General features: G+C 52.8%; 1 protein-coding gene across 1 annotated transcript; it reads left to right on the top strand.

The window, feature by feature from the left end:
* The first annotated feature begins 9,501 nt into the window (after nucleotides 1-9,501).
* Nucleotides 9,502-15,129, top strand: WFIKKN2 (WAP, follistatin/kazal, immunoglobulin, kunitz and netrin domain containing 2). The gene is made up of 2 exons (XM_037809501.1): nucleotides 9,502-9,920; nucleotides 12,466-15,129. Exons 1-2 carry the CDS (start codon nucleotides 9,720-9,722, stop codon nucleotides 13,984-13,986), a joined length of 1,722 nt encoding a protein of 573 aa, XP_037665429.1. The 5' UTR covers nucleotides 9,502-9,719; the 3' UTR covers nucleotides 13,987-15,129.
* The last annotated feature ends 5,057 nt before the right edge of the window (nucleotides 15,130-20,186 follow it).

Raw genomic sequence — 20,186 nt, 5'->3', positions numbered from 1 at the left:
TGCTTTTTTCGTGAAGGAAACCTCTTGGCATTCTTTCCGTATTAATGATATCTTACTTCTTGACTGCAGCGCCAGCATGAATTCCATAATTTAACAGCTCTTTATTGAGCAACTACTGTGTGCCAGGTATGTTCTAAACTCTGTGGACATGGCAGTGAGCCAACAGACAAGGTTCCTGCCTTCATGAAACTTAAGTTCCAGTGTGGGGGACGTGGTCACACACCATACAATCCATCCAATGTGTACAATCAGTGGCCCTCAGTATATCACAGAGCTGTGCTTTCACCACCACAGTCAATTTTAGACTATTTTCATTGCTCCAAAAAGAAAAACCCCATACCCTAATATTCCCCTGTTACTGACACTTAGCATTAGTCTGGTACCTTTGTTAGAATTGATGGAAGGATATTATAATATTACTGTTAACTGTAGTTCACAGTTTGCATTAGGTGTATTTTTTCCATATACCACCCTGTTATTAACACCTTGTAATGGTGACATACAGTTGTTCTAGTTCATGGAAGAACATTCTTATATTTATACAATTAACCGCAGTCACTGTCAGCAATGGGGTTCACTATGTTATACAGCTCATGTTTCATCCTCTGGCTTTCCTTCTAGTGACATACATGACCCTAAACTTCCCCTTTCAACCACAATCACACACATGCTGCAGTGCTGTTAATCACACTCACAATAGTGTGCTACAGTCACCTCTATTCATTTCCAAACATTTACAGTCAACCTTATTTAAAATTCTTCACAAATTAAATTATCACCTCTCCGTTCTGTACTCTCATTCTATTTCTGGTAACCTATATTCTAGATATTAACTCCATGAGTTTGCTCATTATATTTAGTTCATATTAGTGAGATCATACAATATTTGTCCTTTTGTGTCTGGCTCATTTCACTCATTATAATATCCTCAGTGTTCATCCATGTTGTTGCATGCAACAGGACTTCATTTCTTCTTACAGCTGAACAATACTCCATTGTATGTATTTACCACATTTTGTTTATCTGTTCATCAATTGATGGACACTTGGGTTGTTTCCACCTTTTGGCAATTGTAAATAATGCTGCTATGAACATTGGCATGCGAATGTCTGTTCGAGTCCCTGCTTTCCGTTCTTCTGAGTATATACCTAGTAGTACGATTGTCAGATCCTATGGCAGTTCTATACTTTGCTTCTTGAGGAACCGCCACACTCCCTTCCACAGTGGCTGTACCATTTTACACACCCACCAGCAGTGAATAAGTGTTCCTATTTCTCCACATCCTCTCTAACACTTTAGTTTTCTGTTTGTTTAATAGTGGCCATTCTAGTAGGTAAGAAACGATATCTCATTGTGGTTTTGATTTGCATTTTCCTAATAGCTACTGATGTTGAGCATCTTTTCATGTGCTTAGCCATTTGTATTTCATCTTTGGAGAAATGTCTATTCAGGTATTTTGCCCATTAAAAAATTTTTAAAGTCTTTTTTCTCTGTGCATTTCATTTTGGTTAATTTCTATTGTTATGCCTTCAAGTTTGCTAACATTTTCCTCTTCAATGCCTAATCTGATGCTAATTCCATCCAATGTGTTTTACATTTCAAACATTGTATTTTTTATGTCTAGAAGTTTGATTTGGATCATACATGTGCATGTGTGTATTTATATATATTTATATATCTCTGTCTTCTAACTTTTTTAACACATAGAGTACAATTATAATAAGTTATAATAACTGCCTTCTTGTCCTTGTGTGCTAACATCTGTATCAGTTTTGGGTTAGTTTCAATTGATTTATTTTTCTCTTCTCTAAGGGTTGTATTTTCCTGCTTCTTTGCAGGCCTGGTAATTTTTTATTTAATGCAAGACATTGTGTATTATACCTTGTTGTGTGCTGGATATTTTTGTATTATCTTAAATATTCGTAAAGGTATCGTAAATATTCTTGAACTTAAAAAAAAGCTTTTTCTTTGTAAATAATTATAGATTCACATGCAATTGTAAGAAATGATACAGAGAGATGGTGTATACAATATTTACCCAAGTTTCTCCCAATGATAACATTTTACATAACTATGGTAGAATATCACAACTGGAAAATTGATATTGACACAATCCATAGACTTTATTCAGAATATAGCAGTTTACCTGCACACCCATCTAGTTCTATGCAATTTTATCACATGTGATCACCACCACAGTCAAGATATAGACAAGTCCCATCACAGGGATTTTTAGTGCTACTGTTTTATAGCCATAGCCACCTCCCTCCCTTCTACCATTGCCAACCCCTGGCAACCACTAATCTGTTCTTCATCTCTATACTTTTGCCATTTTAATAATGTTATATAAATGGAATCATGCAGTATGTAACTTTTGAGATCGGCTTTTTTCCCCTACTCAGCATAATTCCTTTGAAATCTATCCAAGTTCTTGTGTGCATCATAGCTCACTCCTTTTTATTCTAAGCAGTTTTCTGTGGTATGGATGCACCACAGTTTGTTTAACAATTCACTTATTGAAGGGCATTTGGTTGCTTCTAGTTCTTGTCTATTACAAATAATGCCTCTATGAACATTTGTGTACAGGTTTCTGTGTGAACATAAGTTTTCATTTCTCCGAGATAAATGCTCAAGAGAGTGATTGCTGGATTATATGGAAAGCACATGTTTGGTTTTGTAAGAAACTGCTCTACCCTTTTCCAAGTGGCTGTATCATTTTATTCCCTCTAGCAACATATGAGTGATTCAGTTTCTCTGCATCCTTGCCATTATTTGGTGTTAACACTATTTTTTATTTTGGCATTCTGATAGGTGTATAATGAAACTGCATTGTGGTTTTAATTTGCATCTCCCTAATGGCTGATGATGTTTTGAACATCTTCTCATTTGCTTATTTGCCATCTGTATATCCTCTTTGATGAAATGTCTCTTTATGTCTTTTGCCCATTTTCTAATTGGATGTTTATTTTTTCACTGTTGAGTTTTGAGATATTCTAGATAGAAGTCCTTTATCGGAATGTGGTTTTGAACTTTCTTCTGGGACATAGTTAAGTTACTTGGAAACAGTTTGATCCTTTTGGGTCTTTCTTGCTGAAATTTGTCAGCTGCAGCCAGAATAGCATCTGGTCTGGGGTTGACAATTCCCCACGACTGAAGCAAGATCCTTCTGAGAATTGTACCCAATGTCTCGTGAAGTGTGAGGTTTTCACTCTGGCTGGTGGCAACAGTTCCATGCCTAGCCCTGTGAGGCACTGGATTCTTTTCCCTCTAATTCTTTGGTTGGGAGCACACTGGGCTCTCCCTCTACATGGTTGCCTAAAATCTTCTGCAAGGCATTCAGCTGGGGCAATGGTCAGGTTTACCTTGTTTGTTTCTTGTCTGGCAGAGATCACTTTCCTTCAGAGACTGATGTCCAGTGTCCATTGTCTCATATATTTTTTTCAGTTCCTTGGTTGTTTCAGGTGTGTGTGGGAGATTCTGGTCCTCTTTAATCCATCTTTGCTGGAAGTGAAAGTATCAGGATCCCCACTTTTAGTCTAAGTTTTTCTTTGTCACTTTGTCTACATTTGGTGCATCTGTCTGTAGGTTCTGGGCCATGATTATGCTGCATCTGACCCTCCCTCCCTCGCTCCTCACAGAAAGACAGCATCACAAACACCCTGAGGCATGATGGGCCTCTGTGCTGATACCACAAAATCCAAAATTGTTCAACTCTTGAAAGAGAGGTGGTTCCAGTGGTGAGCACTCTTGTTTTTTGCCATTTTTTAAACTTTTATTTTGAAATAATTTCAAACTTACCAAACAGTTGTAAAAATAATACAAACCCCTTACAGAGAACCCCAACATAGCCTTACCACCCCCCGATAGCCAGATGCACCAAGTGTAACATTTGTCACCTTTACCGTATCATTCTGCCTATCCATGTATCTACCCATCCATGCATTCGTTTTCTGAACATTTGAGAGCAGGTTGCACACATCATACTCCTTGAACATATGATCCTTCCGTGTACATTTCCTACAAACAAGGATATTCACTTATGCAATCACCTTAAATGCAATATTTAAAGAATTGGATGGAATTGAAAGAACAAGGTGGCAGCATTCCAGAGTTTGGGGGGAGGGTGGGCAAACAGTAAGCCTGCAGAAGTCAACTGAGGCAGAAGGTCTTGGTGGCACAGGTCAATGCTGTGACTTTTGTCTTGAAGTTGTGGAGAAGCCATCTTTTTTTTTTCATCATGCGTAAAATACAGGATTCCCATATATCACCCAATTATTAACACCCTGCGTTGCTGTGGAAAATTTGTTACAATTGATGAAAGCATATTTTTATAATTGTTCCATAGGAGAAGCCATCTTAAACCAGGCATCTTGAAATAACAGAGTCAGGAAAAGGCCTTTTTCTTACCACTCTACCCCCAAGCCATGCACATCCTGTACTGTTGAAATGTGTATTAGGGATGGGTTTGGTTTTAGAAAATATGTGCCCCTTTGTTCAGCAACATGAAAGCAAGCAAGGAGACCCAAGAATTGGAGACCCTCTCATTTCCCTCTCATCCAAAGGAAGAAGGGATTGGGGCATAGAGGATAGGGGCTCGAGAGTGTGGGGAGTTAAGTGGCAAAGTAAGCTCTTCAGGTGGGAGAGATCTGAGTGGGAGTGAGGTCGTGCCCCTATTTATAGTGCTCCTACTCCCCCAGGCCTGGGAAGAGGGGGGACAGGGGCCCCGGTTCTCCCCCCGCAGAGTGGCTGGCTGACACCACCCAGCAGCCGGGCGGCCTTCTGGCTTCTCACTCACATGTTTGTCTTGGCCAAGAGCTGCTCCGGGCTTTTTGAAGCTGATTCCTGTTCCAATTCCAAGGCAAAGCTGGAGGAGACAGAAGATGGACCGCAGAGCAGGGAGCTGAAGGGGCCTCAGATAGGGAAAGAGAGGTGGTTGCCCAGCACGTTGGTGGCTGAGAACTCTGGACTTGGGGTGCTCAACCCTCTGTATCCTGAGGCTTCCCACACGGGCCTGAAATCTCTGCACGTGCAACCACCTTCCTCTAGGAAGGCATTTGAGGGTTCAACGGTGCCCAGAATTGTGCTAGATGAGAAGTGTGTCCCTTGTTCTTGCTTCCAGACACACCCAGGTATGCTCAGACATCTGTACTCCAGCTCTGGGGTCTGGGCCTGCGCGGCAGTGCCCCCGGCCCATGCTGGCTCTCAGAGCAGGCCCTGCTGGCCCAGGGCACTGCCTAGTCCCACCACCACCAGCCCATGATTCCCAGATCTGGGTCAGTGCTGCCTGCCCCGGGGCCCAGCACAGACCCTCCACGTCCTGTTTGGCACAGATGCAACTGGTCACGTGTCCCACAGCTGAAGTCCCCCCTGTTCGCCTCTACCATCTGCTGAGGCGCCGATAATTATTCCAAGGCCAAGTTCACTCCGCCCCATAATGTAACCCAGGCCACAGCCACTTGGGCAGGGGGTCCCCAGCTGGGCAACGAGCCGCCAGCTTTATTGAATTCCCTGGATTGGGTCCGACTAATGACCGTGAGTTAGCAGAGGCAGACTGGATTTTCTGAGAACGGCTCTGAGCCGCGGGGGACTTCCTTCTTACCGGCACCCCAATTCCAGCTCCTCAAATCCCTTTGGGAGAAAGCGGGGCTGCCTCAGGCCTGGAGGCCCAGGCAGAGGGGACCTGAACAGGCTCCTGCTAGGCCTTCGCTTGGGGAGGCCCATTCCTTGCAGCGTCCACCCCACCCTTGTCTCCTAAACCTGCTCACCTCCTCTCGCCTTTGCTTTCTGGCCTCCTGGGCCCCACGGAGGGCAGGACTTGGCCCAGGAGGCCATGCCGGGGTACCGTGGGCCAGACCTTTCCAAGGAGAGGGGTAGAAAGGGTCCCCTCTCCTCTGCCTCACAGAAGCAGATGCTCCAGCTTTAAGACCCACTCAGGGTTGCATCTGCACAGCAGTGAACCTGAGGCCTCTCTCTTGGCCCTTTAAGGACCACCAAATACGGCCTTCTTTCTTCACCTCGCCCTCCCTTTGCCTGCCTGGCCTAGACTGGGCCGCTCCGTGGACAATGACAGGTGTTCATCTCTGTGTGTCCCGAATTAGCACATGATAGGTGCTTTACAAAACATTTGTGGAAGGAAAGAAGCAAAGAGGGAGGTTGTGCTGCGAGAGGTAAGAGGTTTGTTCTGTGCACTCGCGACATGGGCGCCTCTGATGCTGCGTGGGCATCCCCGTCCCCAGGTGTGCGCAGGGGAGACCTGGCTGGTGTGGGAAGTGGTGTCAGCTGTGCTGTCCTGCCAAGACCCTAGTTGTTTTGCTGAGGGTGAACCTGAGGTTGAGTCACCCGGAGTTCACTGTCTGGGTGTGGCTTCCTGTGAGCCGCCCCTAGAGTGGGCCTCAAACCCACCCTGGGAGGTGGGGAGCATCTGGGGTCCCTCCAGCCTCTGGCAATGCTGGGAGCCCCAGGGATGACTTTCTGATCTTTCCGCCCTGAGAAGGGACAGGGGCTCAGCTGCACCCATGTCCTTGGGGAGGGGGTGAAAGGCAGGGGCCCCTGCAGGCCGGCCTGCCCCAGAGGCCAGCTCTCTGCCTGGCAGATCCATCCAGGTGCCCTTCCCCGGGGAGGGAGCCGGGGTGCAGGGCCCGGGAAGGGGACAGGCCTGCCGGATGATGGGGGTGGGCAGCTAAGAGGCCCCCAGAGAGGAGTGTGAGAGAGTCAGACAGACAGACACGCACAGGAGAGGGAGCCAGATCTGAGGGCCTCAGGCCGCGCCTGCTGAGGGAGGGGCCCCCCAAGACTTCAAAGGGCTCCCAGAACAGCTTATAAACAAGGCGGTCTGGCAGGGAGGCCAGCCGGGGTGGGGAGCCCGGGCAGGGAGGCCCAAACGGAGGGGCTGGAAACAGTGCAGGGATAGGGGGTCAGGGAGGTGAGCTGTGGCTCCACCTTGGCTGTGGGACCCCGGGCCAGGCCAGCTTAACCTCTCTGTGACTCAGTTTCCTCTTCTGAACAATGGTGCTCACAGCAGCAGCCCCTGGCTTCCCTCCTGGGGCTGGGGTGAGGGTCAGCAGTGACGATGTAGGTGAAAACGCTGTGTGGGCTTGCAGCCCTGATCAGATGTTATTTATTATTCTGAGCTGTGTTTGGTGGGAGACTTGGAAGGGCTGAAAGGGAGAGCTGGAGTGCGCTAGGGCCCATTCTTCCCTGGCTGCTGTTTTGAGAGGACTTGGAGGGCGATGGCCAGGGATGGGGCCCTGGGAGGGAGAGGCCTGTGGCCGTGGGCAGGACTGGCCGGTCTCCACCGTGCTTCTGACTGTCCCCCTCTTTCCACCCCCTTCAATCCTGAGCCTGTGGTCCCAGGTGACTCCCCAGAAATCAGCTTTCTCTCCCCGGATACTTGTCCTTGCATAATGGGGCAGCGATGATTTTTCTCTAAATTCCGTTTAGAAACGTGTTACCGTCCATTTCCCTTTGAGACATCAAAGGACGCTGTGCCCTCCACCCGCCGTTGGCAAACCACATGCATTCGAGCGCCGTGGAGAGGCCCCTGCTTGAGCAGCTGGAACACGGGTTTATAAAATTACGGGGAATTCAAAGCAGCCGGCGTCGCCCGCTGTCTGGCTTCATTACTGGTACCAGCCTCAGAGGGAAGTTTATTCCAATAATTTAGGGGATTAGGATCTGACACCCTTCATTAGCTATTTGACATGAGCAGAAAAGACAGACCCTGCAGAATGACCCACGGACTGGGCAGGGAGAAAAGTGCACACCACCCAGCTAGGAAGAGGGAAAGTCTGCAAGGTGGGAAAAAGAATTGTGTGGTCTTTTTACAGTCAAATTATCTGGTGAATGATAGCCCTGAAGGGGAAAGTGGGCCCAGCGAAGGCGAGGCTCAGTTTACCCGTCTGTTAAGTGAGAGCAAGGCCAGGAGCCTCTAAGGTCCCTTACTGGCTCTGAGGTGAGCTGTGCCCAAACATCTACTGTCCCGGGGACATATAGCAGCCCAGTTACTGGTTTGTGGTTTGGCCTTGAAAAGGTGCTCTTTCTTCTGGGGATCTGTTTCCCCACCCCTCCCGGGGATCGAGTGACCAATGCAAAAGTACTCAGCCTGCTTGCTTTTCTGTGGCATTTCAGACACAAGCCATTTCCTGCCAAACAGCAGAAAACTTGCCCCCGCTCCCTGGCAGCTTCTGACTCCCCCCCCCACCCCCCCACCCCCACGAATACAGCTCCTGATGTTTCAAAAATTTCTTGTCCAGCCTGTGAAAACCAGGGTTTGGGCTGTGTCTTGACAGCAGTTCTGACAGATGGATGGGGGAGGGGGTGGTTTCCAAAGGCCCCCACCCACACCCAGGCAAGCTGGTTTCCCGGCTTCCTGGGTTAATGTGGAATCGCAGAGCTGTGCAACCCAGGGCCAATCACCTAATCTCTCTGTGCATGCGTTTCCTCAACTCTGAAATGGAGGTACAGCTTGTGGTGGAGATTAAATGAGATGATGCATTTAAGGAAGCTCCACAATGAAGAGCTCTTATGATTGCTATTACTGCTTTCTGCGTGAGACTTTGGGCAAGACACTTGCCCTCTCCGACTTTGAAACGTCTCTGCAAAATGGGGGGAAATGAGACAAAGCCTGTAAAGTGCCTGGCACTCAGGCAGAGCTCACTAAATAGCAGCCATTACGGGCATGGCCAGGGCAGCTGGCGGTCTGGCTCAATCTTGAAACACTGTTTGTGGGTAGGTTTTCTTGGAGTCGACAAGTGTGTCGATGGAGGAGCAAGGAATGTGATACGTCCCAGCAGCCGGGGGGAGCCGGAGCATATCTGGTATGTGTCTCTGGAATGATTCGGGGAAAATTCACCAAAGTTGGGAACTTGAGACGCTAACTGCCCAGGACAGAGAGATACGGAGCTGTCCGTGCATGTACCCCACAAAGGGACCAGGTGCCGGTTTGGGAGTCAGCTTACAGCGCACGGCACCGCTCGGGCCTCCCTGGAATGGCCGTGAACTTGTTGTTTTTCCACGTCATTTGCTCTCAAATGTACTATCGGTCCAGGGGATGCTAGGCCGGCCGGCGGCTGCAGGTCCCTCCAAGTAACAAGCGATTGTGTGTTCTTTCGAGGTGGCCAAAGAGGAGGAGGGGGCCCAGCCTTGAGGAGGTGGGGGAAAGGGAAACAAATTCCTTCTTCACAGTGAGCTTGCATGTCCTGAAGCCAGCTCCCCTCCAAAGCACAAGCCATCTCTGGCCCTCGAACGGGTTAAAGGCCTCCTGGAGCTCAAAAACAAGCAGGTGTCCCACCGTGCCAGATACAGCCGCCTAAACTGCTTCCAGCTTTTTTTTTTTCCCCTTCTGCAACAAGTCTGCGATCAGCCCCGGGACAGAGGAGCCAGCAGCCTGCCGGTGACAGGAGTCAGGTTAGCTCGCTCCCCCTCGGGTGGCGCGCCCAGGATATAAATCCAGCTCGGGCCCCTGCTGCGGCTCCTCTCCCTGCACACTCAGGAGAGGGAGTTTCCTTCCAAAGACCTTTCTTTTATCTGAAGCGCACAGCCCAGCAGGCTGCACTGACTTGGTGGAGGCGGCCACGGCAGCTGTGGCAGCGGCGGTGAGGAGGCCTGCTGGGGTGGGGAGGGGCAGGTGTCTCGGGCCCCCCGAGGAGCAGAAGGCCCTGGTGGGCCCCAGTCTCTGGCGCCGGTGCAGGGGAGGTCACTGGCCGCCGCGGAACCACACCATGTGGGCCCTGGGGGGCCGCCGGTTCTGGTCCCGCTGGGGGCAGGTGGCGACACTGCTGCTGCTGCTCGGGGCGCCCCTGCGAGGCCTGGCCCTGCCACCCGTCCGCTACTCCCACGCTGGCATCTGCCCCAACGACATGAACCCCAACCTCTGGGTGGATGCACAGAGCACCTGCAAGCGGGAGTGTGAGACAGACCAGGTGAGTGTGTTTGTGAGGCCGCCAGAGGGTGGGCGATGCATGCGTGTCCTGCAGGGTCCAGTCCATGTGGAGAGAAAGGCAGTGCCAGCTCTGTCCCTCACGCTGAGGCCCAGAAGGAGCGGCAGGTGTGATGCCCACGTGCATCAGGGCCTGGGAGTCCACGACGTCCTTGCCTCGGGCTTGCCTCGGGTGGCCACGAGCGGGCGTGTGCCAGGCGCATTGCGTGGATTGGTGCAACACATCCGCGAGGTGGGCGTCGGCATCCACTTACAGGTGAGAGCAGACACTCGGGACGGCGCCAAAGTGGCAGGAGGGCCGCAGCCAGTGATGGAAGGGCCCTGACCCTCCAGGCCGGGGTAGGTTTGGGCCCTGACCTCGAGAGCAGACAGGCCAACAGCCAGGGAAGCAGAACGGTTCCGAATGGACTCTCCCCAGGTGTCCTCTCTCTGGTGTCCCCGGGAGGGGACCTGCCAGATTCCTCAGTCCCCTCTCTGCTCTGCGAGGCAGGGCCCTGCACAGGGCTCTGTTCCAGGGCAGGGATCTCCCAGGGACAGCTCTGGAGCTTCTGCCCAGAGGTCTCAGCTCCCAAGTCCAGGTCCACTCGTGACCCCTGTGCCCAGGGGGCAAAGGGTCGCTGGCACCTGGCACCTGCCCTGGGCTGGAGAGCACAGAGGTGCCTCAAGGGGGAAGGCCTCTGCTTCACGGTGCCCAGAGGACAGTTCTCAGGCCTCTCAGGCCAGACACTGCCAGTGGGTGATGGCACTGCCAGAGAAGGCAAGGTAAGGAGCTGGGCAAGGTGGCGGAGTGCCTCCCACCCCTGCCCACCCCCACCGAGGCCATGCCATCAGTCACTGTGCTGGCAGGGAAGCCTGTTTCGGTGGTACCGTCTACCTGATAAATGAGGTGGGCCTTGGGGATGGCAAGACTCCAGTGGACTTTTTGTGTCTTGGGGAGGAGGGAGCTGTGTGGGGCTGGGGATTCAGACAGCCTGCAGGTACGTTCCAGGACTTTAAGCAAAAAGGATCCCCTGTAGGTTTCCTGTGCCCAGAAACATTTTCCCATCGCCCTCACCTCCCAGCCCTGGAGGGTCTTCCTGGGCCACTCTCTTAAGGAATGGAATAACCCTCTAGCTAAGAAGCAGCTTCTCCTGTCGGCTCCCAAGCTGAAACTCCCCGCGGGCTCCTCTCCCTCAGACCCCCACTCTGCCGTCTGCCCATCCGGCCTCGAGGCCTCCCCCGGTGTGGCCTGGAAGCCCATGCCAAACGAGGGCTGCAAAACAAAGTCCCCATTCTGAGCCGAAGGGGGGAAAACAGTAAACAAGTCGAGCAGGCAGGCTCCGCGAAGCCGGGGCGGGGGGATAGCCCCCCTCTAGGCTGATGTGGAATGTCAAGGAGGCCGAAATAAAAGTCGAACGATAAGAGGCCGCCCCTGCGTGGGGAGTAGCTCACAGCTACTACCAGGCTGAGGATTAGGCCTGTTGCCCGCCTGCCCAGTGGGTACGATGTGTTATTGTCGAAAACACCACATGAAATCCTTATTTGTGGCTCCGGGAGCATGTTGCTAATTTCAAGGAATTAAACGAATGCTTTAGGTGGCTCCACAGAAAATCAGGGGGGATTACGGCCTGGTAAGTCCTCGCTGACGGCCTTGCTGACCTTTGCCACACGGGATTTTTTTTTTCCTTCTGGCTTTTCCCCATGAAATGTTCCCCATGCTGGAAATGGGACCTCGGTCCGGTTCAACCCTCAGTAGCGAGACCTGGCGTCTGGGCCTGTCCCACCGGTCCTCATGCCCGGCTCTCATCGGAGCCTCTGTTACTGAGCTGGGTGCTGGTCCCCTCGAGGGGAAGAGAGGTGCACAGAGCCTCAGACAGCTGCCCCAGTGGGTTCTGGCTTCTCCCTCTCAGTGCGTGGTGTGGCTCTTCAAGCCTGCAGGGCACGCTGATAGCCTGCATCCTCACCCCCGTGGAGAAGGTCAGAGCATCCTCACTCCCGAGGGAAGGAGACAAAAAGACGGGCTCACGCGTTCAAACCAGGACTTCGTTGTTGGTAACTGTAGGATGCAAAAGGAAAAACACCATTTCCAAATCACACCCACGTACCGCTTGGCGCCCTTTTCTACCCTTTCCCAGTGGTGGGAACTTCCCAGAGGCCTCTATGAGCCTCCTCCTCGTCTGTAAAATGGTCATAAGAAAACTTCACCTCCTAGAAGTATGTGGCCTGTCTCCTCACACCTGCAGACGCATGACTTTGGGCAAGTTACTTAAATCTCAGCGCCTCAGTTATCATCACCTGGAAGGTAGGGTGATGGCCATGCCCCACCTAGTAGGCCTGTGATCAGCTGAAACAGGCGGTCAGATGTGAAGTTCTTAGAAGAGGGCCTGGCACGTGGGAGGTGCTATGCGTGTGCTAGCGACTGTTATTAGAACATCTGTGATTAGCATGTATTAGTTCTCTTCCCCCTTCCCCAGGGGCATAAGAGTTGGGGGGCCTGGTCTCTCTTCCTTCTCCTCCCTGCTCAGGCTTCTCTGCTTGCCTCTTTCCAGGAGTGTGAGACTTATGAGAAGTGCTGCCCTAACGTGTGTGGGACCAAGAGCTGTGTGGCGGCCCGTTACATGGACATGCAGGGGAAGAAGGGCCCGGGAGCCATGCCGAGTCAGGCCACGTGCGACCACTTCATGTGCCTGCAGCAGGGCTCCGAGTGCGACATCTGGGACGGCCAGCCCGTGTGCAAGTGCAAAGACCGCTGCGAGAAGGAGCCCAGTTTCACCTGCGCCTCGGATGGCCTCACCTACTACAACCGCTGCTACATGGATGCTGAGGCCTGCTCCAAGGGCACCACGCTGGCCGTCGTCACCTGCCGCTATCACTTCACCTGGCCCAACACCAGCCCCCCGCCGCCCGAGACCACTGTGCGCCCTACCACGGCCTCCCCGGAGACACCGGGGCTGGACGTGGCGGCCCCGGCCCTGCTCAACCACCCCGTGCACCAGTTGGTCACCGTGGGCGAGACGGTGAGCTTCCTGTGTGACGTCACCGGCCGGCCCCGGCCCGAGATCACCTGGGAGAAGCAGCTGGAGGACAGGGAGAATGTGATCATGCGGCCCAACCACGTGCGCGGCAACATGGTGGTCACCAACATCGCCCAGCTGGTCATCTACAATGCCCAGCCCCAGGACGCCGGCATCTACACCTGCACGGCCCGGAACAGTGCCGGGCTGCTTCGGGCCGACTTCCCGCTGTCCGTGGTGAGGGGCGGTCCGGCGGCAGCCACCCTGGAGAGCGGCCCCAACAGCACAGCTTTCCCTGCGGCTGAGTGCCTCCAGCCCCCCGACAGCGAGGACTGTGGCGAGGAGCAGACCCGCTGGCACTTCGACGCCCAGGCCAACAACTGCCTGACCTTCACCTTCGGCCACTGCCACCGCAACCGCAACCACTTTGAGACCTATGAGGCCTGCATGCTGACCTGCATGAGTGGGCCGCTGGCCGTGTGCAACCTGCCAGCCCTGCAGGGGCCCTGCAAAGCCTACGCGCCTCGCTGGGCCTACAACAGCCGGCTGGGCCAGTGCCAGTCCTTTGTCTACGGTGGCTGCGAGGGCAATGGCAACAACTTTGAGAGCCGTGAGGCCTGTGAGGAGTCCTGTCCCTTCCCTCGGGGGAACCAGCGCTGCCGGGCCTGCAAGCCGCGGCAGAAGCTGGTCACCAGCTTCTGTCGGAGTGACTTTGTCATCTTGGGCCGTGTCTCTGAGCTGACCGAGGAGCCTGACTCGGGCCGTGCCCTGGTGACGGTGGATGAGGTCCTAAAGGACGAGAAGATGGGCCTCAAGTTCCTGGGCCGGGAGCCACTGGAGGTCACCCTGGTCCACGTGGACTGGGCCTGCCCCTGCCCCAATGTGACGGTGGGCGAGACGCAGCTCATCATCATGGGCGAGGTGGACGGCGGCATGGCCATGCTGCGGCCTGACAGCTTTGTGGGTGCCTCGAGTGCCCGGCGGGTCAGGAAGCTGCGTGAGGTCGTGCACAAGAAGACCTGTGACGTCCTCAAGGAGTTCCTGGGTGTGTCCTGAAGCCCCCCACCCCACCCTGGCCCCCACCCTGGCCCTCTTCTTCCTACCCACCCCCAGTGCCCCTCAGTCAGTCAACTGGGCAAGGTCAGATTAGACAGTCTTGGGCCATCAGAGGGTCTCGGATCAATGGCTGTTCTTTGGGTTTTAAGGGGTCCATATCTTTCTTAGCTGAGGTGGCCAAAAGGAGAAGTCTGTAGATATGTCAAGTGATTCCTGATGACAGGTTCCTCCCTTTGCTGCCCGCTCCTCCCCCTTGGCACCCCCAGGCAGGATTCTAGAGATGGCGGCCGTGTGGAGGCTGTGGGGATAGTGGAATGAGTTGGGTTGCAATGGGAGTCGGTGGAGGGAGAAAGGAAGGCCCAGGAACTCATGTGGACAGATCAATCCACTTCATGTTGAGGGTGGTGGGCAGAGGGGAGCAGGAGGCCTAGCGGGGGCCGAGTGGAGGCTGCTGGGCCAGGGGCCTGGGGTCAAGGGCCGCCGGCGCTTTGGTCAGGTTGGCCCCGCAGGACCTGAGGCTGCCGCGGCACCAGCAGAAGACACATTTCTTCTCCTTGGCTGTGTTGGTTCAGCGACACAGGGCCATTTATTTACGCTCAGTGGACATTTTCTGAACACTTCCTGAGTGCCAGGTGCTGGGGCCACGGAGATGTCCAGGTCCCAGGGACCCCAGAAGCAGACCCACAGCTGGCCCCCCTGTTGGAAAGGAGGTGGGCTTCCGTATGCCCCAGCTTCCTTGGACAGAAAAGCAGATGAAAAGCCCCAGGATCCGTTTTGTAGGAAGGCAAAGGAATAAGCAAGAAGAGAGGGAGGAGGAGGCAGGCCTGGGAGGAAAGGTCTGTTGCTCGATGCTGCCATCTGGCGGTGGCCGTGGGCAGGGATCCGGAGGGAGGCTCCTGGCGAGGCCAGGAGGCAGGTCCCCAGCCGTGGCAGGTCGTAGGTGATTTTTTGTGTTTCCAGACTCCCTATGTGGGCCCGGTCATGCACCCCTAGATGGAGGATTTGAGGAACCCACTGTCAGCGCTGCATCTGCCCCAACTCTGCTCCTCAGCCCTTCATTCTGCCCAAGCCCCCCCACAGCTGAAGAAGGTCACTGTGGGGTATCCTCGATTCTTCCTCAAATGTAGGGAGGAAGATACCAATTAAAAGCTCATAGTATCAGTACCCTTCTTGTGTGCTTTGTTTGGGCTAAGACGTGCGTGTGTGTGTGTGTGTGTGTGTGTGTGTGTGTGTGTGTGAAGTAGGGTACTGGCATTTGCTTTGGTAACTGAAAAGTGAAGTCTGGCTAATGGGACTATATTTGGGTGACTGAGGGACATTCCTGAGATGTGACCCACTTTGCAACACAGAGGCCCGGGAACTGCGGGGCTCGGCAAAGCCCTGTGAGTGAAGCACAAGAAAGCGAAGCTGGGAGAGGCGAGGGGACTTGTCCGAGAAGGGTGGTGGCATGGACCCGGCTCTCCGGACCCATGCTTGCACACTCCTACCACCTCCTACCAGGGTTTGCCAGGCAGGGAGTCCAGGCCTGGCCACACTGGCTGCCCTGTGTTTGCAGGGGAGAAGGTGAAGGAGCCAGGAGTGGGCAAGAGGGAGAGCTGCCCAGCTGCAATGCCCTGGGGGATGTCTGGGGGAGGCCTCAGCCCATGAAGACTCTGGGTCCGAGCCCCATGAGTGCCCAGAGCATGTGGCTTGTTCCTGATAATGGGGACAGCAGCGCCTTTGGCCTGGGGAGGCCCCTGGCTGCTCCCCTCCCTGGGAGGTGTTTAGGAGCCCTGTAGCCATGGCATGTCCCACGGCTTGTTCCCCGGGATGGGAACCAACCATGCACAAGAGCCACGGGTACACTTCCCTGGGTCTTCCTGGGCCCAAAGAAGGAATCCAGGTCCAGCTCAGCCCATCTCACTTTAGAGAGAATTCCTACAATCAGGGCAGGAGGAGGGAGCCAGGAGTGGGCAGACAAGGTGTTCCCGAGTGGGGAGCACAAAGCTTAGCCACCAAGATGGTGAGAGCACAGGCCGCAGTCCCTCCTCACTCCAGCCAGGAAACCAGGGAAGCCGGGGTGTGCCTCCTGTCCTGTCCTCAGAGGCCTGGGGACATTCCCTGCACCTGCCTTGGCCCGAGGTGCCTGAATAAATGGCACATTGCCTTAGAGTGTGAGGGGGTAGAGGTCCACACACGCACCCCTGTCGCCTCCCCACTCCCTCCCGCCGAGGCCTGTGTGGGACCTGGACAGCAGGCCAAGGTCGCTGTGCTGCTTCCCGGAGGTGTGAGGGCCTGGGGAGTCCCATCTCAGCACCCCCCCCCACACACAGACACACACCAGCTCGCTGACCACTCACAGCCCCATACCTACTGTCCTTCTGAGCCTCAGTTCCTCCTTCTATAAAACAGAGGGTGGTAAGAGCACTTCACAGGGAACTGGGGACAGTGACCCTCTAACTTCGTAGAACTGGGAAACCTGGAGAACCCAGGGCTGGCCCGTGCTCCTCCTTGACTTCAGCAGCCCCCTGTTGGCAGAGCAGGCCTCCCCCAGGGCCTCGGTGACCACACAGCTATTTCCATGTGTTTTATTCTGTTGCTCACAGAGCACATAAAAACTGAGAGGCCCACAAAGATGGATCTTTTGGGTAAATTTTTACTGTGGTAACATATATACCACATAAAACTTTCCATTTTAACCACTTGCAAATATACAATTCAGTGGCGTTAATTACCCACACGGTGTTGGGCTCCCATCACCACCATCCATCACCAAAACCCTGCCATCACCCCAAACAGAAACTCTGCACCCAGTGAGCAGTAACTGCCCATTCTCTCCCCTCCTCCCCGCCCCTGGGACCCTGTTCTACTTTCTCTCTATGAATTTACATATTCTAGTTAATTCATTCAAGTGAAATCATATAATATCTGTGCCATGTAGGCTGACTTGGGGTTCAGAAAATATGGGCACTTAGGGGAGAGGTAATTTAGATTCTATTATAATATCAGACCTACTAAATGACGTTTATTCTTCCAGCCTTAAAACCAAGGCTGAGTCTTTGTCTGTTGCCCCAGAGGCCCATACAAGGCCTGGCATCTAGTAGGTTCTCAGGAAAGGTGGAGCTGATTTCCCAGGGCTGGGCTGCCAGGCTGCCTTTCCTCAGAGGTTGGGGCCTGGCTTGGTCCCCAGGGCAGAGGGGAGAGTCCTCCTCGGCCGGCTCTCTGGGAGCCGCCCCTGCCTGTCTGTCCACTCGGGACACTGGCCCCCGCCCTGCACCTGCTCGGCTCCCCCTCCCCACTCTCCTTGGCCCCCAGTCCTGCTCTCCCTTAGCCTCTTTAGAGCCTGGTCTGGGCCTCTGGGGCAGGGCAGCTTGGCTTTTTCCACCCTCCTCCCTCCGCCTCCCCCAGTCCTCCAGCCTCCCAGGATACTCTGCTCCATTGTCTGCCAGCTGCTCCACAGTCTGATGTCACCTCCTGGACCACGGGGCCAGAGAGCAGGGATGGGGGACAGAACCTGGCTAGGGAAGGGGGAGAATACATACACGGCCACAATGTGACTTCCTTGGGCAGGCGAGAACGCCCTCTGTCCAGCTGCGCCATAATTCTAACAACATTGAATGAGCGCTTCCTATGTGCCAGGCACTGGGTATCATCTCTTGGAATCTTCATTGCAACTGTATGAAAGAGATACTAGGTTGGCTGGTATTTTACAGGTGAGAAAAATGAGGCTAGAGGAGGGAAGCAGCTTGCCCAGGATCACACAGCTGGTCAGTGGTGCAGCCATGATTTGACCCCTGGCCATCTGCCTTCAGAGCTCTTATCGCTCGTGTTACCTGGCTCTCCCATGTGCAACACACACAGACACACACGACACACATCTTTCCCTCCCTGGCTGGGCCGTATGGAGTCCAGCCCTCCCATTAGGACCCCAAACATCCCCAGCACCTGCCCGTCAGCTGTGTGCACACCCACCCAGGGCTGCATTACCACCTTGCCACGTGCACGTGACATGGCATTTCCATTATGCACACAGCAGCTGTGGCCCAGATTCCTGAGCGAGACGTCAGCCTGTGCCGACTCATCCTTCAAGACTTGACTCCTTGGGGAAGACTTTGCCGGCCCCCAGGCTGCTTAAGTGCTCTTCTCCAAGCCTCCATCCCGCTCTGTCCTCACAGGGATACCAGATCAGTATAACTGCCTGGGGGTTGGGGCCCAGCTCACAGTGCTGGGGAGGGGTTTTTTGAAAGAATGGAGGACCCTAGGACTAAGAGCCATGTGACTGCTGCACTGGGTGACAGCAAGGCTCTGCAGGTGCCTCTCCACCCCCCAGACCTTCTTCTCCTCCTCCTACCTCCTCCCCGAAGCCTTCCTCTTATTCTGGGGAATGTGTGATTAATACAGGCAAGTAGGTGGCAGGGTTCCTGGGCCCTATTTTGGAGGCGGCCTCATTCTGGAATGTTCCCTGAGGTCAAATGACGCTCCTGCCTCTTTGGCTGGGTCAGGAGGAAGAAAGATAAACCTCCAGCTGGCATCCTCCTGAGGGAGAAGGTAGGGTGGGCAGGTGGGCAAGTTACCGCCCCTCTCCTACCCGCCTCTCTGGCTCCTGAGCCCCTCAGCTCATCTATTTCAGGGTCAGCTTGGAGTCTCTGTGCCACGCCCCACATCACCCAGGGACATGGAACTCTGGCATCTGGATCTCCAGCCACACCCTGGCCACCCTCAACCCCATTCAGACAAGTGGAAAACATAGCTCAGCTCTGACACTCTTTTCCTGGGTAGACAAGGGTGAGGCTGGACTCTCCAGAGGTGGGGCTTCTTGCCGGAATGTCCGTCAGAGAGGAGGCCTGGCGCCTGGGTGCTCTCCACCCTCTTCCACTTGAGGATAGGGTCAGTGACCTGACAGGCTGAAGATGTGCCCATCTGGATGGCTTGTTTTTTGTTTTGGTGTGAGAGACCTGTCCAATTCTGGCTATAATCTAAGAGAGGGCAGAGGATGGGAGTGTTTGGTCTCCTTTTTGCATGGACACCAGGAAGCAGAGAGGGGCCCTGGCAGGAGAGAAGATGGGTCCCAGAAGAGAAGGAGTGGCCATGGGAGGGCTAACAACTCCAAATCAGCCACTTTACATTGTCCAGTTTAATCCTCACAACCACCTGTAAGCTAGATATTATGTGGCTATTTCACCCTTTGACAGATCCCACCCGAGGCAACAAGTTTCAGGAGGGTAAAGACCATATGTGCTTTGTTCACCTCTATACATGCAACATAAGGCCTCATCACAGAGGGTGCTCAGTAAATGGGTGTCGACTAAATAAAGGAATGAGGCGACCCTATGGACCTTATGAAGAAGAGATGTCCTTGCAGGTATTATTTTCTCTATTTACAGATACTGACTCTGAATGTTAAAGGAAACTTGTCTAAGGTCATGGGCCTGATTAATGAAATAGTCAAGAATCAAACCCAGATCTGACTTCAGTGCCTGTGCTCTTTCCTGGGAGCCTTTAAAAAAAGGCCGAAGACCCCAAATGGCACCTCTCCTCCTAACAACCCGTTACTGCTACTTCTAACTGGTCCTTGACACTGAGAGTGCCAAGACTTTACAGAAATGTTAAAAAGCTGTGTTCTCCAATATAGTAGCCACTAACTACTTGTGGCTTATTTAAATATGAATGGATGCAATTGAATAAAATTTTTTTTGTCATTGTCTCTTTTCTTTGTTTTTTATTCGATTTTATTGAGATATATTCACAAACCATACAGTCATCCACAGTGTACAATCAATTGTTCACAGTACCATTATATAGTTGTGCATTCATCACCACAATCAATTTTTGAACATTTTCATTACCATACAAAAACAGAATAAGAATAAAAATTAAAGTAAAAAAGAATACCCAAAACATCCCATAACCCCCATCCCTCTCTATTATTCATTTACATTTTTTTAATCTTCATTTTATTGAGATATATTCACATAACACGCAGTCATACAAAACAAATCGTACATTCGATTGTTCACAGTACCATTACATAGTTGTACATTCATCACCTAAATCAATCCCTGACACCTTCATTAGCACACACACAAAAATAACAAGAATAATAATTAAAGTGAAAAAGAGCAATTGAAGTAAAAAAGAACACTGGGTATCTTTGTCTGTTTGTTTGTTTGTTTCCTTCCCCTATTTTTCTACTCATCCATCCATAAACTAGACAAAGTGGA

This window comes from Choloepus didactylus, chromosome 18 (assembly GCF_015220235.1).
Source record: "Choloepus didactylus isolate mChoDid1 chromosome 18, mChoDid1.pri, whole genome shotgun sequence".
NCBI lineage: Eukaryota > Metazoa > Chordata > Mammalia > Pilosa > Megalonychidae > Choloepus > Choloepus didactylus.
Note: the sequence above shows the minus strand (reverse complement) of the source record. Positions and strands in the feature narration are given on the sequence as shown.